At 55.2% G+C, this 22,548-nt stretch overlaps 5 protein-coding genes across 5 annotated transcripts; 3 read left to right on the top strand and 2 right to left on the bottom strand.

Moving 5' to 3' along the window:
* Nucleotides 1-55: 55 nt before the first annotated feature.
* On the bottom strand, nucleotides 56-2,033 carry B0I36DRAFT_315485 (pyrroline-5-carboxylate reductase dimerization-domain-containing protein). The gene is made up of 2 exons (XM_046152887.1): nucleotides 1,552-2,033; nucleotides 56-1,491 (listed from the first exon to the last, which is right to left on the bottom strand). Exons 1-2 carry the CDS (start codon nucleotides 1,616-1,618, stop codon nucleotides 428-430), a joined length of 1,131 nt encoding a protein of 376 aa, XP_046017211.1. The 5' UTR covers nucleotides 1,619-2,033; the 3' UTR covers nucleotides 56-427.
* A 1,073-nt stretch (nucleotides 2,034-3,106) lies between these two features.
* On the top strand, nucleotides 3,107-4,069 carry B0I36DRAFT_359697 (CTD kinase subunit gamma CTK3-domain-containing protein; the record flags this gene model as incomplete). The annotated part of the gene is made up of 3 exons (XM_046158178.1): nucleotides 3,107-3,262; nucleotides 3,325-3,501; nucleotides 3,578-4,069. 3 exons carry the CDS (start codon nucleotides 3,107-3,109, stop codon nucleotides 4,067-4,069), a joined length of 825 nt encoding a protein of 274 aa, XP_046017210.1.
* A 441-nt stretch (nucleotides 4,070-4,510) lies between these two features.
* On the top strand, nucleotides 4,511-5,910 carry B0I36DRAFT_315483 (ketopantoate reductase PanE/ApbA-domain-containing protein). The gene has a single exon (XM_046152886.1). The coding sequence runs from the start codon at nucleotides 4,668-4,670 to the stop codon at nucleotides 5,874-5,876; it is 1,209 nt and encodes a 402-aa protein (XP_046017209.1). The 5' UTR covers nucleotides 4,511-4,667; the 3' UTR covers nucleotides 5,877-5,910.
* Nucleotides 5,911-6,285: 375 nt separating this feature from the next.
* Nucleotides 6,286-6,851, bottom strand: B0I36DRAFT_218215 (ribosomal protein L7/L12, C-terminal/adaptor protein ClpS-like protein; the record flags this gene model as incomplete). Its single annotated transcript, XM_046148996.1, has 2 exons — nucleotides 6,286-6,624; nucleotides 6,735-6,851. Coding segments are annotated over 2 exons (456 nt in total), but the record flags the coding sequence as incomplete, so codon positions are not given.
* A 646-nt stretch (nucleotides 6,852-7,497) lies between these two features.
* On the top strand, nucleotides 7,498-22,449 carry B0I36DRAFT_359694 (ATPase protein; the record flags this gene model as incomplete). Its single annotated transcript, XM_046158177.1, has 2 exons — nucleotides 7,498-12,856; nucleotides 12,938-22,449. The coding sequence occupies 2 exons, from the start codon at nucleotides 7,498-7,500 to the stop codon at nucleotides 22,447-22,449; spliced, it is 14,871 nt and encodes a 4,956-aa protein (XP_046017207.1).
* Between the last annotated feature and the right edge of the window lie 99 nt (nucleotides 22,450-22,548).

The raw sequence follows: 22,548 nt of genomic DNA, 5'->3' as shown, positions 1-22,548 counted from the left end.
AGAATACCCAGCAGTAGAATGATTGCATACTTCACATATAGCCTCTTCTGTGCGCAGTTCAAGGGGGTATTGTGGCCGCGGGCCGTGCACAGTCTTTGCAACGAGCAGAAAGTAGGGTGCAACTATAATACCCAGTGGCGGCAACAATGAATGCAGTGGCCCACGTCGTCAAGACCATGGTCACTATGAAGCACGCCAGGCTCCTCGCGATACAATCTACACCAACCGATGCTGCCCAAGGAGAGGAGACTCTGCCTGCGACGCTTTGTGAAATTCTATTGTTTATATGTCTAAGCCATCCGTGTTTACAAGCCGGTTCCTTTCCCCCGTGAGTTTATGTACACAAACAAATTGGTGATTTAAGCATACTAGCAGCTTATTCCTCTTACTTCTGTAGCTGACTCCGTAGCCTACGCCAAGGCCTGTCTCAGAAGTAGGTGCTCCCATTCCGGGCCAGCCTCGTAGGCAGGTGTGGCGTGTAGTGCCCACCACTGACAGCATGCAGGCCAGGAGCCATGGGCGCGCCGCTCAGATGCTGCGCCATGAGCTGATGCTGCTGGTCTGGATCCATCACGGCGCCAGCGCCGCCCTCGCCCAGATGACTCGCGATGGTCGTGGCCTCGCGGACAGCCTGCGCGACCGTCGCCCGCGTCCGGCCCTCCTCGAGGACCAGCAGTCCACCGATTGTGCACCCTCCGGGGGTGCTGACCTTCTCGCGGATCAGCGCCGGGTGCTCGCCGGCCTGGACGAGCCCGGCAGTACCGCGCATGACCTGCGCCGCCATGCGCTGGGCCTCGGAGCGCGGCAGGCCCATGGACACGGCGCCGTCGATGGCGGCCTCGAGCATGAGCGCGAAGAAGGCGCCGCCGGACCCGCACAGCGCCGCCGAGACGTCCATGTCCCGTGGGGGCAGGTACACGACGTCGCCGATGCGGCGGAAGATCCAGGTCACCAGGCTCTGGATCTGCTGCGGCAGCGGCGGCGTGCTGGTGGCCACGACGGTCATGCTCTCGCGGATGTGGGCTGCCGTGTTGGGCAGGGCGCGCACGATGCGGCACCGCCCGTCGACGTCCGGGTCGAGGACGCTGACCGCGCCGTGGAGGATCTTTTCGAGCTGCGGCACGGTCACGCCCGCGCATACGCTGAGGAGGAGCTTGCCGTGGAGCGCCTTGGACATGCCGGGCTCGCGAAGTAATGATTCGACGTCGGCGGGCTGGCAGGCGAGAAGGACGACGTCAGACTGCATGACGGAGGCGACGTTCTCGGTGCTCATGACGACCTTGAGCACGGACGAGTGCTCCCAGAGCTCTTTCTTGACGCGCTTGGCGGAGGCGGGCTTCCTAACTGTCGCAATGACACGACCGGGCAGGCGGGCGGGCGTCTCTTCCGCGTCATACGAGTGACTGCCGCTCGGGGTCTGGAGGGGTTTCGGAGCCGACATCTCGACGAGGGAGGAAAGGATACCGCTGAGGATGGCGATGCCCATTGTGCCTGGCGATAATGTCAAGTCAGCAAGCTAGCAGGGTTTGGATAGAGAAATAGCATGCTCACCACAGCCGAGCACTGTCATTGTGAGCTCTTGCGAGCTGTTGTGCTCGTGGTTGGAGATGGCGAGCATGATGGCGGTTCTCTCCTCGACGCGTGATGTGTATGTGTAGCCTCTGTCTGTTGTTGTTAAAGGTCTTGCCCAGAAGAACTCAATGACCGGTGCAACTTGGAAGTGAGATCTCTATTGAAACAGCAAACAGTAAAAGGAAGTCGTGTGGCTAGGTGTTGGGTGAAGCGATCAATGTTGCTGGCGGCACATGGGCTGAGATATAAAACGGGGGCCAGGGCCGGCACCGCAGCGGGACCACCCACGATGGGGAACCACACGCACGAGTTATGGCAGCAGCGTCAAGGGTTCCCAGGGATCGGGCACACCGCGGCAACTGGCGAGTGGCCCGCGGATCCGTGTTCGAGAAATGCGCAGCTCGTGGCATCGGAGCAAGACGGGATGGGAGTGCATGCCTGCCTGACAGGGTCAATGCAACCTGTACCGCGTAAGTACCTATGAGCAAATGTCTCAGGCATTTCCGTCTCGACAGCACCACGGCTTCGGTCCAGAGAGGCCCCTGCTGGCTCACCGAGCAGCAAGACCCCTGGACTGGGATCGTATCCTGGTTCTGCGGCCCGATTGGCGCAGTTGGGCGCGAACGGGCATTTCCGATGCTGCACACGCAAGCTGGCCCTCGTCTTCCGGCCACAGGGCTGAGCACAAACATCAGTTGGACTTGTCGTCTTGGCCAGGCCTGTCCACTCGTCTGGAGCACATGGGGACAACACTCAAGATCTCCTGTGATAACGCCCAGGTTTCCTCCGCAAGAGCATTTACGGGACGAAGAGACATCTGCTAATGGGTGGCTTGCAATGTTTCGCGAGGCAAATGGGGAACCTCTGTGTCGAGATGCGTGATCAGCTCGGGTGCACGGCGCAGGTTGCGATCTGGCTGTCTTCCAAGGACACATATAATCACGCACGCAGGACTTTTCGCATTGCTGCAGTCGACACTAAAATGGAAAAATTGATGATCAAAGCAGATTGGGCCCTACGAGATCGCGAGGACCTGTCCTGCCATGCAATACAGCCTGATCAGCACGTCGCGTCGAGTCACTGGAAACCAAGCAAGCTCGACCTGTGGTTACTGGGCCAGGGACAAGCGTTGAATATGGACATCTGTACCCCAAAGAACATTGACATTTCGTCGGATTTCGGAACTCTTAAAAAATCACCAGTTTGCAATGAAAAGCTACAACACGAACCTCTCTCCCAGTAACTTGATCAGGCTCGACAGGCTCAAAAGTCCGCCCGCTTTAGCGCCCTCCCTGCAAGCACAGTAAAGCCACAGTGCTAGGCCAGGCTCCCGCGTACGCTCCGCCGGTGCCAGGGTCTTCGCGACTCCATTCTTTGCTCGGCCTACCACATCACTCCGCAGACTGCAAGCAACGAGCTCCCCAGAGCTCAGAGACGAGAATGTGTCGGCAGGCCGCTGCGACACAAGACTCAACACCGACATAGCACGCGTCTAGACTCGCGGGCTGCCCGGCTGCACGGCCACGCCAGCGTCATGGCCGATCCGTTCGAAGTGCGCATGCACTTCAGCCGGCAGCTGCAGCATCTCAACGCCAGCTCGACCTCGGCACAGAAGGCCGCGCAGTATGCGCTCAAGCACAAGGACCTCCACGAAGACTTGCACTCGTGCATCCTCGAGCAGCTTGAAAAGGTAAGCAGCCCAGACGTGCACACTTTTGAGCGCCGCGGACTCAAGCTGACCACCCCCGGCAGAGCAACATGAACACTCGCGCCAACATCATGTTCTTCATTGAGCACTTCCTCGAGATGGCATCCAAAGCCCCAAGTGACCACTACGTCCACATGATGCAGCGTGATATCATCCGCGTCGTCGACGCTGTATGCCCCGAGGATGGTTCGGGAGTGGCCAACGTCAAGGTTGTTCGCAAGGTAAGGGCACTCCGCTCTCTCTCTCAGGGGCCAAATAGACGACTTGCAGAGTTGCGTGCTCACATCCGAACCGCAGGTCCTCCAAGGTCTCAAGAACAAGAGCATCCTCCTAGAGCAAACCGTTGTGGAGCTTGAGGAGTGCCTTAAGGAGCGCGATGCCTCGACTCGCGATTTGGCCATGTCGTCGCCTATGAACGGCGTCGAGTCAAGCACAGCCAACAGCGGGGTGGGCAGCAATAACAGCAACCGGCATTCCAGTGCCAACGCTGCCGCTAGATCACGGAACGGGGCACAGGGAGGCCAACCTGGTAGCCACCATGGGCTGGACAAGAGGCAGGTCGAGCAGCGCATAGAGGAGGACCGCGAGCGCCACAAGCGCATGCGCGAGAGCATGTGGCTTGTCCCGACCGACTTCAAGCAGGAAGCTTCCGAGTTCTACGACGAAACTAGCGACCTCGACGACGATCATCATCTGCTGGGTGAGGAAGAAATGGAGGAGTTTCGGCGCGATGGTGAGAGAGTCCTTTGCAAACATCTCAAGGCCAAGAATGGCGCCATCACTGCTTGATTAAAGTGCATGGCAATGCCTGGAGATTTTCAAGGTTTGGGGACGTTTGTTAGCCATCGCAGATGTTGTGTCCAAAAACGCAAATATATCGGGGGGCGGCTAGTCGGAACACGGCCACCCGCAAGGCGTTCAAGGGAATTGTAATTCATGAAGACATCGGCTTGGGCAATGGGCGAGAAAATGAGCACATCTAGTTTAAAATCAGAAGAATCGACGGTTTGTATACATTTCGACGTCGTTCGATTCTGTAATCAAATACTGCAGCCCAAGCTGTATGTTTGGATGCAGCTGCTACCAGGTTCATGCAGCCTGCTGAATGTGTGATTGTGCATGCAGTCGTATGAAAATTCTTGAGAAGTACGATCTGGTACCTTTTCCCCGTGGCCTACGATGTGTTGATGGGGTAAGCTCCAGGATAAGCTTGTTCCTGAGGAGTTGGGGCTGAATAACAACCTTGGAACCCAATTCAGCCAGGATTAGGCACGGCCAAGACATGTCAAGCAACCGTCTTCCCTCAGCTCTTATTCACTTTCTCGACATATCTCGGTCCGACCCTACTAACCGCACCATTGTCTAATTGCCAGGCATTTGCCTCAATATGGACCAGAAAGTTCTTATATTCGGCACAGGCAGCATCGGCACCGTGTACGCCTGGGTCGTGTCAAATACAACATCGCCAGATAATGTGGTTTGCGTTTGCAGATCAAATTACGAAGCGGCAAAGACGAGCGGCTTCACATTGAACTCAACGATTTGGGGCCAAAACCTCAAGTTTCGCCCTACGATTGTGCAGTCCGTCGCGGAGGCGGCCACTTACTCACCAGAGAACACCAACGACGATGTGCAGGAGAGACAAGGCCGGCGAGCATTCGACTTCATCATCCTGACCTCGAAAGTCCATACCGGTGGTGTCTCACCGTCCACCGCAGAGATCCTCCGGCCGGTTGTCACCCTAGGTCACACCGTCATCGTGCTGATCCAGAATGGCATCGGCATCGAGGACGAGTATGCAGAGCTGTATCCAGACAACCCGTTGTTGTCGTGCGTCGTGCGCGTCCCCGCGACGCAGACCAGCCCGGGAGTGGTTGAGCACAAGGCATTCGAGGGTTTGAGCGTTGGGACTTACCCCTCTTTCCCACCGGACTCTGCCCCGAGTGAGGCTGGCAATGACAATGAGGCATTGGCGGCTGACGGAGGCAGATGGAACAGGGGTGGCACCGCTACGATCTTCGCACAAAGATCCTCGGCCGCAGCAAACAAGTTCATCAGCATGATCACGGCTGGCGGCGCAACCGCTACCCTGTACCCAGACATCCAAGCTCAACGATGGCAGAAGCTTGTCCTTAATGTCGCTTGGAACCCCGTCACGGCGCTATCGCGGTTGAGAGACCAGCACTTTCTCCGGACCAGCTCTGTCGCGGGCCACCACTCGTCGACAACCCCGGGCTGGCCCCTTTCGCCATCGACACTGTCACCACGGGAACTTGAGCAACTCGACCCAGAGTTCAGCTCGCTCGGCTTCGTCCGGGATCTCATGCTCGAAGTAGCGCGAACTGCGGCGGCGTATGGGTATGGCGAAGTGTGTGACTCGCAGTTGGTCGAGAAGACGCTGGATCTCTTTCTCGCGATGCCACTTGAGGGGATCCAGTCCAGCATGATGGCGGACGCGCTGCAGGGGAAGAGTATGGAGATTGAGGCGATTGTGGGTAACGCGGCGAGGCTGGCGAGAGCGAAGGGGGTGAGCACGCCGATCTTGAAGACGATCTATATACTGATTAGAGGACTAGACGCGAGTTTCAGGCTATAAACATAGAAGCGGATGCATGTGCTAAAGTCCCGGGGGGGGGGGGGTTCGAGGTTATGCCTGGCGTAGGGTGAAATAGAAAGTTGCGGATTTGTGTGTACTGAGCAAGTCCCAAATGATCGCATCACAAATTGCACGATATGGGATTCGAGCTAGCCTGCGACATGAAACCTAGTATTCTTTCTAGTCTCTTCTGCCTCTTCTTCGAACTTGTTATACAAGGGTAAGATTTACATGACACACGAGTATGGACACAAGTCTGCCCTGATGGCACAGATATATGTTTCGGTACGATTGGACGAGCCTCAAGCTGTCCAGCTCCCACGTGCAAAATGGCGATATTCCGCCACGATCCCCGCCTCGGCGTCTCTCCACCTCTTTCAGCAAGCCACCCCATCTATGTGTTCATGCTTTAGTCCATGGTGACGGTGGCGCCGAGCTCCTTCATGGTGGCGATGATCTTCTCGGCATCCTCCTTCGGTACAGACTCCTTCATCATCTTGGGCGCGCTCTCGACAAACTTCTTGCTGTCCACCAAGCTGAGGCCGAGCAGGTTCTTGACCTCCTTGATGATCTTGGCCTTGGCCGCGGCATCGAACTTCTCGAGCTTGAGGTTGAAGAGTGTCTTCTCGGCGGCGGCGGGCGCGGCCTCCTCAGGCTCCTCAGCAGCAGCAGCCGCGGGGGCGGCACCGCCCGCGGCAGGACCGGCAGCGAAGCCGCCGACGGGCAGATCGGGGATGTTCAATCGGGACTGTAGGGTTCGTGAGATTAGCCACTCACATTGTGGAGGGTGCATGGCAAGAGGACCGCTATTGATCGATTCTAGTCGGATCTTGTAGCTGAGGGCCCTGCGCAACTAACCTTGAGGCTGGCGACGAGGTCTGCGGTCTCGAGAAGAGTCAATTGGGAAATCTGGTCGACGATGCCGGCAATCTTTGGGCTGGTGGCGGCGGCCTCGGTCGAGTTGTGCCGTCTTGACGAGTAGAGGGGTGTGGCCGAGACTCTGAGGGTGTTGGCGGAGCGAAGCGACCGAGCGCAGCTGCGGGCAGCGTATCTACAGGGAAGCGACATTTTTGATGATGTGAGCGGCTGCAGCAGGCGCAGTTGGTGGTCGATGTGGTGGTCGTCGAAGGAGGGTGGGGGTGGTCGTGTGGACGAGGTCGCCTGCGATGGTGACGGCGCTCCAAAGATTTCAAATTTCGATGGTTGCTGTCGCACTGCATGCACACTGCCTACGCTGCCTGCGCTGGCTGGAAGCTCGGGCCTGAGCAAAGGCCGTGTGGATTCCCCAAGGCACGCCCTCTGGGCGCCAAGCCAACTGGTGGATCAGGGCCGCACCCAGGTCCCTTCACCGCCTAAAAGTTGCCGGCACCCAGCTTGCGCCAGAGGATTCTGCCGGTTCTGCAAGTCTGCGCGCTGTCATGCTCGAATGAGCTAGCGGGCAAGGTGCCTGCAAGTACCGCCGGGCTCAGACTGCTGCGCTCCGTAGGCGTAGGGTGGGCTGCAGGTACATGTCGCAAAGAAAAGTTCAGAGAAAATCGGTAGACCAGGTTCACATTGACTTTCACAACAACACTTTCGTGATACATGCACTCTCTGTGCTCGCAAATTGATGCTGCGAGCCATGGCGTCTATTGACGTCAGCCTGCATCGCAGGAGACTGCTCAACGATGCAAAGTTGTTGCATCAACTGCCGCCAGAGGTGCTCGACATCGTTCGGAGCAGCTCATCTCCAAACCTGCTTGATGCTGTGGCGGCTGCATCCTTGATACCCAGCATCACCACACAGCTCTACATCCATTTCGAGCCCGTCTTTGCCGAAATCTGTGCAAGATGGACCCTCGCAGCCCATCCAGGTCGCCAGGACGATCAAGTCATCGCTGCTTTCGCCAGGGTGCTGCCTTTTTGCCCGCACTCGTCGGTCTATCTGGAGCGTTATCTCAGAAAGACATCTCAGACTTTTGACACAACCTCACCACAGGGTCAACCACCACAAAGACGGCCCATGAGAATCAACTCGCTCGATTCTTTGGGTAGCAGTCCTGAGCTTTCCGAGGCAGCCCTCTTGCAAATCCTGCTTGCCTTTTGGCGGCTCATTAATTTTCACAAGAGAACGTATGGACGCCTCGCCCCGCCGTCACAAATACAAGCCTTGATACACCACCCATGCCCACCAGTACGCTATCTCGCCATCCGCATCTTCTGCGAGCAGGTTTCGGCTGCCGACGCCAAGCTTGAGGCTCTCGTGAGGCAACACATCGGCCCGCATGATTCGCTGTCTGCGGATTTCGACGGAGTGGAAATCGACTACACTTTCTTGTCGCTGCTGGAGCACAAGCGGGCCAAGGAGCTCGATGAGCTGCGCCAACAGATTCTGGAAGAGGATGCGAGCATTATCGTGGGGGAAAGCTTGCCGGAGCAGGCTCTCACCGAATTTGTAATTCGTTACGGCTCTACCGTCTTGCCTCGGCCGAATGGCATTCCCGCGTCGGATGCAGCCGCCATGGTGCCGACACCGACCACTCTGGCCAATCTAGAGTCTTTGGCACAGGTCCTGTTGAAGCCTGGTCCCATCCTCGTTCATGGTCTGCCAGGCTCTGGCAAGACTTCTGTCGTCCACGAGCTGGCCCGCCAGTTGGGCATGGAGTCAAGCTTGGTCACTCTTCATCTAAACGAACAGACAGACGCGAAGATGCTCATTGGTCTGTACTCGACCGATTCGAAACCTGGATCATTCTCATGGCGGCCAGGTGTACTGACTACCGCCGTACGGGAGGGTCGCTGGGTCCTGATCGAGGATCTCGACCGAGCACCCAACGAAATCATGAGCACTTTGCTTCCACTCGTGGAAAGAGGCAAACTCCTGATACCAAGTCGTGGCGAAACCATCGAAGCCTCCAGTAGCTTCAGGCTGTTTGCGACAGTCCGGACCACGCGCGGCATGAATGGCCAAGAGAGTTTGCCGACGCTTCTGGGTCAACGATTCTGGCATGCGGCGGGAGTGAACACGCCATCCGAAGCAGAGTTGGAGCATATTATTCTGGAGCAATTTCAGCTCCTGTCAAAGTACACGCCAATGATCATGGCTGTCTTCAAGCGCGTTTCTGCTCTGCCTTCAACTCATGGTGGTAGGAGTGCCACAGAGCGGCCGATTACTCCTCGGGATCTTTTCAAGTGGTGCCGTCGCATACAAGAGCTTCTTGTTGCAGCAGGATGCGCTACAGGCGAAGAACCCATTAGTGACACAACAAGGGGATGGATTTTCATGGAGGCAGTGGACTGCTTTTGTGGCAGCTTTGCCAAGGTCGATAACAAAGCCAAGGTGGTCCAGTCGATCGCCGAAGACATGCAACTCCCCGAACAGCTCGTTCAGCACTACCTTTTCTCCCAGATCCCGCAATTGGAAGAGACGCCCACACAATTTCGTGTCGGCCGAGCTGCACTACCCAGACGACAACATGCGAGCAAAATCGTCAAATCCAAGAAGACTTTTGCGAACACGAACCACGCCAAGAGGCTCTTGGAGAGCATCGCTGCGGCTGTCAAGCTCAAGGAGCCGGTTCTCCTTGTTGGTGAAACGGGTATTGGAAAGACCACAGTCGTGCAGCAGCTATCCGACCAGCTGGGCCATAAACTTGTCGCAGTCAACTTGTCGCAGCAAAGCGAAGCTGGTGATCTTCTCGGCGGCTTCAAGCCTGTCAACGCACGTAGTTTGGCAGTGCCGCTCAAGGAGGAGTTCGAGGACCTGTTTGCATCGACCGGGATATCCGCGACAAGGAATCAAAAATACCTCGAATCATTAGGAAAGCAGATTGCCAAGGGTCAATGGACGAGGGTCTCGAAGTTATGGCGAGAAGCGCCCAAAATGTTCAATGAGATTCTCAAAAGGCTTCAGGCCAAGAGCGACGCGGAGAACGAGGTCGACGAGGACGGCAGGCCCGCGCCGAAGCGGAGGAAAACAGGCTCACAATTGGACTCATTGTTAAATCTCAAGCCACGGTGGGAAGCCTTCGACAAGAGTCTGGACCAATTCGACATCCAGATCTCTGGCGGATCCGGTAGCTTTGCCTTTGCTTTCGTGGAAGGCAATATCGTCAAGGCCGCCAGGAATGGTGACTGGGTGTTGCTGGACGAGATTAATCTGGCATCGCCGGATACACTAGAGAGCATTGCAGATCTGCTGTCGTCGGGGCCTGACGACTCGCCGTCTATCTTGTTGACCGAGACCGGAGAGATCGAACGCGTCACGGCGCATCCGGACTTTCGCATATTTGCAGCCATGAACCCTGCAACGGACGTTGGCAAGCGCGACCTGCCGCAGGGTCTCCGGTCAAGGTTCACTGAGTTTTACGTTGGAAGCCCGGATCGTGATCTCAAAGACCTCCTCACCATTATCAAAGCTTATCTTAGTGGCAAGAGCTCCAAAGACGACCAGGCTGCCGACGACATTGCTAGATTGTACATGAGCACCAAGCAAAGGGCTGAAGAGAAGCGGCTGGTCGATGGGGCCAACGAAGTACCGCACTTCAGTCTCCGCACTCTTACACGTGTGCTGACATACGTCAATGATGTTGCACCGTCTTATGGCCTCCGGAGAGCACTCTTCGAAGGGTTCTCAATGGGGTTCTTGACTCTGCTGGACAGAGCTTCGGAGGAGACTTTGATTCCTTTAATTCACCACTACCTGCTGGACAAACATGGAAGTGCCAAGTCTATTCTGTCTCAGCCGCCGCGGCATCCCAGTGATGGCAAAGTCTACGTCAAATTCATCAACAGGAACAAAGACCGGCAATATTGGCTACTGCAAGGGATGGAGGTGCCACAGCAGCGATCCGACTACATCATAACGCCATACGTCGAGCGTAATCTCCTCAATCTTGTTCGTGCTACGTCAACACGCCGGTTCCCCATTCTGATTCAAGGACCGACGTCAGCCGGCAAGACGAGTATGATTGAGTACCTCGCCAATTACAGCGGGAATAAGTTCGTGCGCATCAACAACCACGAGCACACGGATTTGCAAGAGTATTTGGGCACCTACGTCTCAGACTCTGACGGCAAGTTGCGCTTTCAAGAAGGCCTTCTCGTCCAGGCGCTTCGTCAAGGCCACTGGATTGTTCTTGACGAGTTGAACCTGGCACCGACAGACGTCCTCGAAGCTCTAAACCGTTTGCTCGACGACAACCGCGAGTTACTGATCCCCGAGACTCAAGAGGTTGTGCGACCTCACGAGAATTTCATGCTCTTTGCAACTCAGAACCCGCCAGGCCTGTACGGTGGCAGAAAGGCGCTGTCAAGGGCTTTCCGTAATCGGTTCCTGGAACTTCACTTTGACGATATTCCAGAGGAGGAGCTCGAGACCATTCTACAGAAGCGAAGCATCTACACATCTCCCTCTGACTGCAAGCGCATCGTCTCAGTCTATAAGGAGCTCTCACGCTTGCGGCAAACCAGCAGACTCTTTGAGAACAAGGACAGTTTTGCTACCTTGCGTGATTTGTTCAGGTGGGCCTTGCGTGGTGCCCAGGATCGCCAGGAGATTGCAGTCAATGGCTTCATGCTTCTTGCTGAGCGCGTCAGGAACGAGGAAGAGCGTCTAGCTGTCAAGAACGTCGTCGAGTCTGTCTTCAAGGTGAAGATCGACCCGCTGCAGCTCTACGACGCCAAGTCGTCACCAATACTGGCAAAGGTTCTCTCGTCCGAGAATGCTCAGGGAGTCGTATGGACCTATGCTATGCGCCGTCTGTATGTCCTTGTGGCAAGCGCCCTTCGCCACAACGAGCCTGTACTACTTGTTGGCGACACTGGTTGTGGCAAGACAACAGTGTGCCAGCTCCTCGCTGAGGCGCTGGGTAAAGAACTCCACATTGTGAATGCCCACCAAAACACCGAGACGGGAGATTTGATCGGATCGCAGAGACCTATCAGAAATCGTGGGGCTATTGGAGAGGCTTTGTTCGCCGACCTCAAGACTGCACTTTCTGGCCTGCAGCAGAACACGGATGGAAGCCAGGATGACCTTCTCGCAAGATACAAATCACTGCAACCGGCCGAATTGGCAGACGTTCCCGCCGAGCTGCAGCAGAAGATTGCCGACAATGAAGTCAAGAGCAAAGCCCTATTCGAATGGGCGGATGGCAGTCTGGTTCAGTCCATGCGGGACGGCCAGTTTTTTCTCTTGGATGAAATCTCGTTGGCCGATGACTCGGTACTCGAGCGGCTCAACTCAGTTCTAGAGCCTGGCAGGACACTTCTTCTTGCCGAGAAGGGTATCAGCGATTCGTTCATCAAGGCATCGGACGAGTTTCAGTTCCTCGCAACCATGAATCCAGGCGGCGACTTTGGAAAGAAGGAATTGTCTCCCGCATTACGCAACCGCTTCACAGAGATATGGGTGCCGCCACTTTCTGGAAACAGCGACATCCTGCAGATCATCTCCTCGAAATTGAGAGCGGAGTTCCGTCAGTTCTCCCAAGCTATTGTGGATTTTGCCTATTGGTTTGGGCAGAGCTTCCGCTCGACCACAGCAAGCGCCTTCTCAATCAGAGACATCCTTGTTTGGGTCAAGTTTATCAATAGTGGAAGTGAGAAAGAAGGCGCATTTTCCGTCATTCACGGCGCTGCCACAGTCTTCATCGACACCATTGGCGCAAATCCATCGGCGCTGATCGCCATCGATCCCAAGAGCCTGGATTCACAACGCCAGACCTGCCTCGACAAGCTTACTGAACTTCTGGGTGTGGATGCCACGGCGATCTACAGAGCCACAGTCAGACTGAGCGTTGGACCGAACGAGCTTCAAATTGGACCGTTCTCCATCGCTCGTGAATCCGATGACAATTTCGAGGCTGGCTTCGCCCTGCATGCGCCAACAACTAAGCTCAACGCCATGCGCATCATTCGCGCATTGCGTGTGCAGAAGCCGATCTTGCTTGAAGGCAGTCCTGGTGTCGGCAAAACCACCCTAGTGAGCGCACTTGCTCGTGCTTGCGGGCGTCCGTTGACCAGGATCAACTTGTCGGATCAAACTGACTTGATGGATCTATTCGGCACTGATGTTCCAGTCGAAGGCGCGGAGGCTGGTCACTTTGCTTGGAGGGATGCCCCCTTCTTACGTGCCATGCAAAATGGTGAATGGGTTCTCCTGGACGAGATGAACCTTGCCTCGCAGTCTGTACTTGAAGGTCTCAATGCCTGTCTCGATCATCGCGGCGAAGTTTACGTTTCCGAATTGGACCAAGTCTTCAAGCGCCATCCAGATTTTCGTCTCTTTGCCGCCCAGAATCCTCATCATCAAGGAGGAGGACGAAAGGGTTTACCAAGCTCATTCGTCAACCGTTTCATTGTCGTATACGCCGATGTCTTCACCGAAGAGGATCTTCTTTTGATCGCACAGCACAACTTCCCCAATGTCCCTGCCGACGTGGTCCGTCGCATGATTCACTTCATCTCGGAGCTTGAGGATCGCATATTGGTGCAACGAGCCTTCGGCTCCCAAGGCAGCCCATGGGAGTTCAACTTGCGCGATACGCTGAGATGGCTGAACCTACTCAATTCGTCAGATCCTCTGATCTCTACTGCAGAGGTTGATGATTTCCTCCGAATCGCTATTCAGCAACGATTTCGCAGCGAAAACGATCGTGTCGCTGTTGCCAATCTCTTTACTGAGATCTTCGAGGCTCCTCCCAAGTCACACCAGGTGTACCACAATGCAAGTGCCGCAGTCTTGCAAGTCGGACTGGCATTGCTAGAACGGAACCAGCTGTCTCAGCCATTGCGCATTCCTCCGATACTGGTAGTCCCCAGGCTTGCAGAGATTGAATCACTCCTGATCTCGGTCAAGCACAATATTCCAAGTATCCTCGTCGGACCTTCAGGTAGTGGAAAGTCTATGCTCCTTGAATATGTGGCGGCAATGGCTGGGAAATCACTCATCACATTCCCCATGAACGCGGATATCGACGCCATGGACCTTGTAGGAGGTTTCGAGCAATCCGACCCGCTACGAGAAGCGAACGCAGCTCTCAAAGACTTGCGTGAAGCTTTGCAAACTTCCATCTTGACCTCGGTTCCTCAGGTCGTGCCAGAAACCGCACTGGACCTGTTCGGCGCACTTGATGATTCAAACACCGAGCACGCCGAGAAAGTACAAGCACTTCTGCCTCGTGTGAAGCATCTCCAATCAGTGATTGCAGCAGATTCAGATTTGGCAGAGGTGCTGCGAGACGCTTGTGCAGCGCTTCAGCGGAGCACGACCATCACGGATCCAAGGTTCGAATGGCTGGATGGCATCATCGTCCACGCTTTAGAGAAAGGCGAATGGCTGGTACTTGACAACGCCAACCTCTGCAGCGCTTCCGTGCTCGATCGATTGAATTCATTACTCGAGCCCAATGGCTTCCTCATCATAAATGAACATTGTGGACCCAACGGAGAGCCGCGCATCGTCAAGCCACACCCAGACTTCCGCATTTTCCTGACCGTAGATCCTCGCTATGGCGAGCTTTCCCGAGCCATGCGGAATCGTGCGATCGAAATTTACGTCGAACCAACCACGATCACGCCGATTGCTTGGTCAGACCGTTTGACAAAGATCGAGCCAAGTCTGCAGAGGTTCGATCTAATCACGTCAAGTTCGGACTTCGACGCTATAAATCACGCGCACACGGCCATTGTTGCGTCAGAATCATTGTCCGCCAGCGACATGGTACTCCTGGAGCGGTGGCCAGGTCTTAATGGACAGACGTTGCTACACAGAGAAGCTACATCCATCCAAGTAGCCAAGAGGGCAGCGATCGATGCGTCACTCTCACAAATCACCGCCTTGCTCAAGCTGCCAACCTCAAGGGAACTTCTACAAGCTCTTCGCGACCTCTACAATGGCCTGGCCGATAGGCAGTTGACTAGCCTGGTCGATATCCAGCCTTTGCATCCCCTCCAAAACAATCCAGTGGTCCGGGCTCTGAATACAGACGGCAGCAATTTGTCTTTCTGGCTAGCGACTTGTCTTGAGCTGTACCAAGCTCTCCTCGGCGCTCGTACTGCGCTTGAAGCGGAAAGAGCCAAAGCTGGCAGTGGTCAAGTCTCGACTTTGAACCGCCTGCAGCGTTCATGTCTTGCCGATACTGTGGCAGCAGTCGCCAAAGACTCTACTCTAGGTGCAGTCAGATTCTTGCACGGAATGCTCCAAACGGTGGAAGAATTCCTTCGCGCCGAACTCTCTGATGGCGCTCAGTGGCGACAGCGCAGGACTGCTATGCAGCACGTGATGCACGTCTGGTGGACAACTTTCCAGAACCTCATCGAGCCCCGTTTTGAGGAGGCTCACTTCCAGGCTCATCTCGCTCACATCACGCAAGTTTTGTCGTCGCAAGCCGCCAACGCCACAGACGAGCCGACTCGGCAAGTTCTTTCGCAGATGCTACAAGGGCTTGAGAGCTGTTTCGTGGCTGGCTTTAGGCTTACTACTGGTCTTGAGATGGAACATCTATGGCAATTTCTACGACCATTGCCTATAAAGAACTCTGAGCAGCTGTCCAATGTCACAGAGATGATGAAGTTAGCGTCTCGATTTGATATGCTCAAGTGGACCACCAAGACCTCGCCCGCGGAACTTGCAAAGGTCACCGACTTGTTCGTAGAGTCCTATCACCTTGCTCGGCGCGGCACAGGGGATTTCCAAGGGTTCCTTGAGATTGTCGATCAAGAGATCCAGAAACTAGCCCATCTACAAGGGAGCACGAAAGAAGTGAAGCCGTTTTTCACTCAGGAATTCGAGTCCCTGCGGCGACTCATTGCCCTCGAGGATGCTATCCACCAAGACGAAACTTCATGGAAGTCTTCCTTGTCAAGCGACCTCGTCCTCCTAGCCAACCTGTCACTCTTCCATAGGATGTCGTTACAAAGCGCAACACCCTTGTCCAAGTATCTGCAGTCCCTTGACGCGATGCTGGGAAGTGATCGACTAGATCGCCCCTGGAACAGAAGCGTAGCTGCCCAGATCATGTCTCGCCTGAACGCCATCGACTCTGCAAATCTCAACAGTCTCGCATCCATCGAACTGGAAATGCCGCTGCTCACGAAACAAGTTGGATTGTACTCTCATTCTCTGACAGAAGACCACCTCAAACAGTTGTCCGAGCTTCTCTGGGCTATCATGATACCCGTTGTTAAGCTGTACGATTCGGCTCTGGCCGCTGCTTTCCACTCGGCTCGTGACTTACAGAACTCTGCACTTGCCGAGCTGCTGCGAACTGTGAAAATCACTGAGAAGGGCGTGGTATTTGACCCGGCCACTGTTATTACGATCCTTGCGCCGGTCGAGCTTGGTCACCTGTCAGATGTTGCCCGCCAGCACCTGCTCCCAGCCTTCGTATCGCTAGTCGCGGCCGGGACTTTGGCCGTGGAATGCAGGACATATCTGGCCAACGCTTGGTTACAATTTGCTGTGGCCATGATCAAGCTCTTCGTCCCGGACAAGACATTTGACCCTCAGCTCCGACCTCTGGTGGAGCTGAAGAGCTACGAAGACTTGCTTCGACAGCTTACAAACCGTCTTGAAGCTCTGCAGCAGTTTTCAAAACTGCATACAGGACAGTCCGCAGATATTCGCTCGAGCTTGGTTGCGGAGGAGATCGTCCAGCTAGGGAATCGGCCATTGGCCGTGCAGACTGTCTACAGACCCCCTCGCTCTCAGCTCCCAGAGCTCCAGAACGAGTTCAATAGCCTTCTCAAGACTGTCGTTGGCGTCGATCTTGGTATGGTACTTGGTGAACACTACCATGGTTCCGAGAGTGCCACTCAGCAGCTGGATGTGGTCTTCGAGAACATCTTGCAAATCATCTACCGCCTCCAGACCCGGTTCGTTGCATATGAGGATATCACGATTCCCGTGGTTGGCATGCTTCACTGCCTGCAGATTGGATTGTCGCTGAGGGATGACACTGCGACATGCTCCAAGCCGCAAGTTGAGGCCTCATCGTCGGTGTTACTCAAACACGTCCCTCTCTTTGGAAGCGGCAATATACAGACCCACGCAGCACTTCCACAAACTGCGGAATACCTTGCACTTGTAGGCACTTACACTGCGGTAGAGGGCCAAGCTGCTCTTGCTGGCTCCCTCAAGCATACTGTCTTCCAGACTATCCACGGTTTCTTCGCGCAATGGACCCAGCAGCTTGAGGCCGATCGCAAGGCCGAGGAGAACAAGACAAGCATGTACAGATACCGCGCAGGTCAGAGTGAGGAAGAAGCAAAGGAGGAGCAAGAGTTCAATGAACTATTCCCTACCTTTGGCGAGGATGAGCAGGTGCAAGCGCAAAATGCCTCTCCAAGGCTTCGCGATACTCGAGGACTTGCCATCAAGATCGCCGCCTTGCATAAGAACATCTTTGTCACGTCCCAGAAACCTCTCGACAGCATCAGGGCGCTCGTAATGCTCATTGCGAAGAAGATTGTAGCCGAGGGCGGAGTGGGAGTGGACGATCGCAAGATGATGCCTGCTTTACTATGGATCCTCGACGAGAAACAGCAAGAGTTCACGTCGGTAGGCACCCCAGCTGGCTACAATTTCTACACTGACCGCAACATGCCAGAAGCTCGAAAGCTCGTGGCGATTGTCAACGACATCCGCGCCAAATTCCAGCAGCTGCAACAGGTCGACGAAATCGCGCACATGCAGCCCCTTGTGGAAGTTATCTCCGCCTGCGACAAGGTGACGGAGCTGAGCCATGCCAATCCGCTAGCCATGATTATTCCCAAAGTCGAGCAGCTACACGCGTTTGTGTATGAATGGCAATTCGGTGGCTGGGCCAGTCATGTCTACGGCGCCCTGCCACTCTATAATCGCCTGACAGACATGATTATCAGCTGGAGAAGACTCGAGCTTTCCACCTGGAGCAAGCTATTTGACATGGAGACAGAAAAGCAGGATAATGATGCTGCGTCCTGGTGGTTTGTTGCGTACCAAGCAATCATCGCAGGACCTATGGGCATTGTGCGTGACGGCGGTGATATGGCAAGCCATGCCAGAGACTTATTGACGGAGCTCGAGGTCTACTTCTCCTCTGCGCCAGTGGGCCAGTTTGCCGGTCGTCTCGAGCTCCTCAAACAACTGCTCAAGCAGCTCGATTTGTTGATCACAGATGAACCGTCCATGGCTCTCATCAGGGATGGCGTGCAAAACTTTGTGTCATACTACGCACGCTATGAGAAGTCCGTTACAGAGCTGATTCGCGCAGGCCGAGCCCCGATCGACAAACAGATGAAGGATGTCCTTCTGCTTGCCAGCTGGAAGGACACCAACATCGTTGCTCTGCGCGAGAGTGCCCGCAAGAGTCATCAAAAGCTGTTCAGAATTGTGCGGAAGTTCCGAGAGGTTCTCAATCAACCCATGAAGTCTGTCATTGAGCAGGGTCTGCCAGATGAAGAGGTTGTCAAGGCACAAAGCATTGCCGACACCACCGAGGTAGCCCAGATCGATGATTCGGCCAACAGCGTGTGTCGCAAGGACATTAAGCAGTGGTCGGACAAGCACAAAAGACTTGCGAACTCTCAACGGACTGTTGACATTATGGCAAGAATGACGCGCTACCCAGAGGCAGCCATAGACGCTGTCACCACCATCGACTCGTTCCTGGCCAACCTTGAGACATCCGCCTCCGAGCTGCGCAAAGAGACACCACCTTTCTTGACCGATGAGAACAAGAATCTTGTCAAACATCTGAAGACAAGAAAGCGCAAATTATTCGCTGACGTTCTGAAAGACCTCAGGCAGATGGGGTTCAGCTACAATCTCGGTGTGGTCGCCTTAAACAAGCAAGCCACACTTCCTTTGGTCTTGAGCACATCCAAACCGTTCCTGCGGACAAGCTCTGCTTCGTTCTCTGCATGCGAGTACTACTTGCACAAGATTCTCGATCTTGCCCCGCGTGCACGTGCGGCAGCACAGAGCCACTCCGACGACCTCACGCAAGCCGAGATTGCCAGGAGTGTGGGCTTCCTTGAGGGGATCTTGCATGTCGTGCTCGCACAAAGACAACATCTTGCAGTTGTCGTCCAGCAGAATGATGCACTGTCAAGCGCAAGACAGCACATCGTCCAGATTGCCAAGCTAAAGTCAGGCACCCAGATCCGGGCTAGGGCAACGTCAAGTGACTACGGTAATCATCTCACCTGGCTCATGCAGATCATTCCCGTTGGCTTGCAATTGATTGAGATACACGGCAGGTTTTCCAAGGTGGATAACTCTCGTGCCTTGCGTCTTCTGCAAGCGTGGCTGGACAAGATTGCTGCGATCAAGAACGAACTTAAAAGCTGCGTTGTGCTGCCATCTGACCTCATAACTGCCCATCAGCTTGACCGCGAAGCACATGCAAAGACGATCCTCAGCGGCCTCCGCGGCGCATTGGACGAAGCTTCTATTGAACGCCCAGATCTCGCTTTCGTCCTTGATCAAGTCCGGCAATGGACCGACATCACTGAGCATCCGACAGAGGATAGGTACAATATGCGGCGAAACCTGACGGCCTTGGCCGAAGCTTGCCAGCGATTATGTGACGGAATACTTGTCACTATTGAGAGGTTCAACAAAGAGCTTCTCAGTCTCCCAGCTGATCCCGAAGCGCCCGGATGGCTGGCCAAGCACAACGATGCCATTTCTTCTGTATCCAATGCACTTTGCATTGATCAGATAGAGAGAAGCATCAATGAGACGGTCGAAACTTTCAAGGCTGTTGATCTCGCCAACTCCAACATCAATAAAGTGGCCGCCTCATTGATGGCTGTCGTTGTGCCAATTGTTGAGACTTATCAGACTATTTGCATCAAGACTGTGCAGCGATACTGCAACCTGCACCTCAGCACTTGCAGACTCGGCTACACGCTTAGCAAGAGCTTTATTCAGCTTGCTGGGCAAGGTTTCTGCACGCCCCAGGAGAAGTCAGACGAGACCTCCGGAGAGACTGGGGAGCTTGAGAGCGGTACGGGTCTTGGCGAAGGTGAGGGCGCTGAGGACATCAGCAAAGATGTCCAGCCCGACGAAGACTTGACCGATCTGGCTCAAGAGGCCAACAAGGAACCGAACAAGGAGATGGAGGAGGAGCAAGATGCCGTGGATATGGCCGACCAGGAACTCGCGGCCGACATGGAGGAGGACGCTGGCGCAGAGGACGAGAAAGACAAAGACGACAAATCCGGCGACGAGGACGAAGAGGGTGATGAGATGGAAGAGGAGGCTGGAAACGTCGACGATCTGGACCCTTCGGCAGTCGATGAAAAGATGTGGGATGGTGAGAATGAAGAAGATGCCGAGAAGGATCAGCAGGGCGAGCAAACCAAGGGCCAGCAGAAGAAGGACGAGAAGATGGCAGCAGAGGACGACAAGGGCGGTGATGAGCAGCAAGATCCCGAGCAGGGCGAAGAGGACGAAGAGGCTGCGGATGAGATGGGCGCCGACCAGGACGAAGACGTCAAGCTGCAGGAGGACATCAACCGCCAGGACCAAAATGTCCAAGAGCAGGAGGCGCTGGCTCTTCCCGACGACATGGACATTGACGGCAATGATGACGATGACATGTCGTCGATCAGCGATGACGAGCTTGATAAGTTGTCAGATGTGGAGAAGGATGAGGACGGGGCAGACGATGCCGAAGACCGAGACCTCGAGAGCGAGGATGGAGGCGACGGCGAGACCGATATGGTACCTGGTGATGAGGAGAAGGATGGTCAAGACGAGCAGGATGAAGGGGAGGATGACGAAGACAACGCCAACATACAAGAAGATGAGCAGGCCGAAGCCGGTGAAGACGATCCAGCTGAAGACGAGGACAAGGAAAAGCATGAGATGCCTTCCACTGACGACGCCGACGCCAGCAACGATAACACGGCACCGAGCGACGTCAAGAGCAGTGGCCAAGATCAGACCACGGACCAGGACGACAACAAGGACGGCGCAGACGATAGTGCCGCTCAACGTGATGGCGGCGAGATGGGAGAGAGTGCCACGGATCAGGACCAATCCGTGGGTGACAAAGGAAGCGTTTCCAAGACGCAGGATCAGCCCACGCAAGCTGATGCTGATGACCTGCGCGACTCCGCTGTACCGCAACCGTTCAAGGCGCTTGGCGATGCAATGGAGAAATGGCACAGGCAAAGACGAGAGATCAAGGAGGCGCAGGAGAAGGACACCAACGAGCCGCGCAACGATGCTGAGCAAGAGTCTGCTGTTCGTGAATACCAGCATCTTCAGAACGACGACGACGCTGCCGAGACGCAAGCTATGGGCACCGCGAACGAAGAGCAAGGGCAGAAGATCGATGAATCGATGGCCATCGATGACGAAGAACAGCCTGTCAACAACCAGATCATGCCCGAGGAAGAGGCTGAGCAGCCCGAACTTGAAGAACAACCTGAAAAGATGGACACGTCTGAGCCATCCAGGCCTGAGGAACAGCCACAGCAGGAAACTGCACGTGAGGACCGCCGCACGGGCGTGTCTACTAGGCAGGGTGCCTTTGACCGCGATACCACGCCTCCTTCCAATGGAGCAGCGGTTGACGAAGATGTGGAGGAGACCATCCAGGAGACGTCGCACCAACTCGATCTCACGCACCTTTCCGACCCCGAGCAGCTACGAGACTTTGATGAGTCGCTTCAGCAGTGGACTTCGTTCCAGACCAAGACGCATCCGCTGTCACTGTCTTTGACCTCGCAGCTGCGTCTGATTCTTACCCCGTCGCAATCGACCAAGCTGTCGGGTTCCTTCCGGACAGGCAAGCGGCTCAACATCAAGCGCATCATCCCGTACATTGCATCAAGTTACAAGCGCGACAAGATTTGGATGCGCCGAGCAATCCCTACCAAGCGCACCTACCAGATCATGCTCTGTGTGGACGACAGTAAGAGTATGGGGGAGTCGAGTGCTGGCTCGTTAGCCCTCGAGTCTCTAGTCATGGTTTCCCGGGCGCTTACCATGCTGGAGGTTGGGCAAATCGGCGTGCTTGGCTTCGGAGCCAACACATTCATGGCACACGAGTTCGCTGAGCCGTTCGCGTCCCACGATGCTGGTGCCAAGGTCCTACAGAAGTTCTCCTTTGACCAGGACTACACAGACATTCAGCTACTCATCCGGCAGACCATCGAGCGCTTCCGACAAGCGCGCACGCAGCAAGGCGGCAGTCGCGGATCAGAAGATCTCTGGCAGCTTGCCCTGATCTTGTCGGATGGCCTGACACCCTCTGCTGCACACGAAGAGATCAAGGTCCTTCTGCGCGAAGCTCTCGAGGAGCGGATCATGATTGTATTCATCATTATGGATGACACGTCCGCTCCCGCTGCCGCTCCGGCGGCTACCGGGAATGGAAGTGGTGGTATTTTGAAGAGTGGCGGTAGTGCGATCAAGAGTCAGAGTGTGCTGAACCTCAAGAAGGTCCGCTTCCTGGGCAACGACGAGATCAAGACCGAGTACTATCTCGACACATTCCCGTTCCAGTACTACCTCATTGTACATAATCTCGAAGACCTGCCTGGTGCCCTGGCTGGTCTACTGCGGACCTGGTTCGCAGAGGTCAATGCTTGAGTTGCGGGCTTGGGTAGACAAGCGGTGATGCACACCGCATTTGCGTTTTCCGTTTCGTTTTTCTCACTGGGTTTTAAGGGACCGGATTTTGTGCTTTCA

This window comes from Microdochium trichocladiopsis, assembly GCF_020744255.1.
Source record: "Microdochium trichocladiopsis strain MPI-CAGE-CH-0230 chromosome Unknown B0I36scaffold_2, whole genome shotgun sequence".
In the NCBI taxonomy this organism is placed as follows: Eukaryota; Fungi; Ascomycota; class Sordariomycetes; order Xylariales; family Microdochiaceae; genus Microdochium; species Microdochium trichocladiopsis.
Note: the sequence above shows the minus strand (reverse complement) of the source record. Positions and strands in the feature narration are given on the sequence as shown.